The following is a 767-nucleotide window of genomic DNA, read 5'->3' on the forward strand; positions in this document are numbered from 1 at the left end:
CCCCCCATCACATGCTGGCCGGGTCGGGCATTCCGTCCCCACACGCACCGTCGCCGCTCCTAATGGGTCTCAGCTCCATCTGCCCCCGAGACCACAAGGCCCGAACCGGGATCGCCCCACTCACCTTCCCAGGGCCGAGGTCCAGGCCAGACCCGGGCACTGCAGTCCCGCCTGGACCAGAAGGCGGCCCGAGACGTACCACTTCCGCCCCCGCCACAAGAACGCGGCTCTCAGCAAAGCTCCAGGCCTCGCGAAGACCCGCAACTGCCACGACCAGAGCTCCAAGTTCTTCTCACCTCGAGGCCTGTGAGGGCGGAAGGGATGAGGCGGGGCCTACGTTGCACATGCACAGAGGAATCCGCTAAAGACCAGGAAAACCGTAAGAGGGAGAAAGACTGCATTTCCCTTGGCCCCCTGCACCCTGGGTTGACTGTGAACCAAGCAATCAATTTAGTACTTCAGAGTAGAAATACGGGGGGAATACCCTGAGACCTCTAATTGGGTGTGTGTCTGAGGCAGGAGATAGATGGGCCCCAAGCCAGGCATTCACAACTGACCTCCCGTTTACATTTCATGGGGCAAGAAAAAGTGGGCTTCTGACACGTACAACTTAGTCTCCTGTTTACATTTGCTGAGACAGGAGATAGATAGGCTTCAGTTTAGACATTTAAAATCAGCCTCCTGGGCTTTCCTGGTGGCTCAGTGGTTGAGAGTCAGCCTGCCGATGCAGGGGACACGGGTTCGTGCCCCGGTCCAGGAAGATCCCA

The 767-nt window shown here is 58.4% G+C and overlaps 1 protein-coding gene across 1 annotated transcript in view; it reads left to right on the forward strand.

Annotated features, from left to right (window-relative positions):
• Window positions 1-310, forward strand: part of LOC103085774 (spermatogenesis-associated protein 31E1-like) — a 23553-nt gene extending 23243 nt beyond the window's left edge. Inside the window, 1 exon segment of the mRNA XM_007470581.1 lies at window positions 133-310. Coding sequence (XP_007470643.1) covers window positions 133-310 — 178 coding nt within the window.
• Window positions 311-767: the final 457 nt, after the last annotated feature.

Source organism: Lipotes vexillifer, unplaced genomic scaffold (genome assembly GCF_000442215.2).
Source record: "Lipotes vexillifer unplaced genomic scaffold, Lipotes_vexillifer_v1.1 scaffold913, whole genome shotgun sequence".
NCBI classification, from domain to species: Eukaryota; Metazoa; Chordata; class Mammalia; order Artiodactyla; family Lipotidae; genus Lipotes; species Lipotes vexillifer.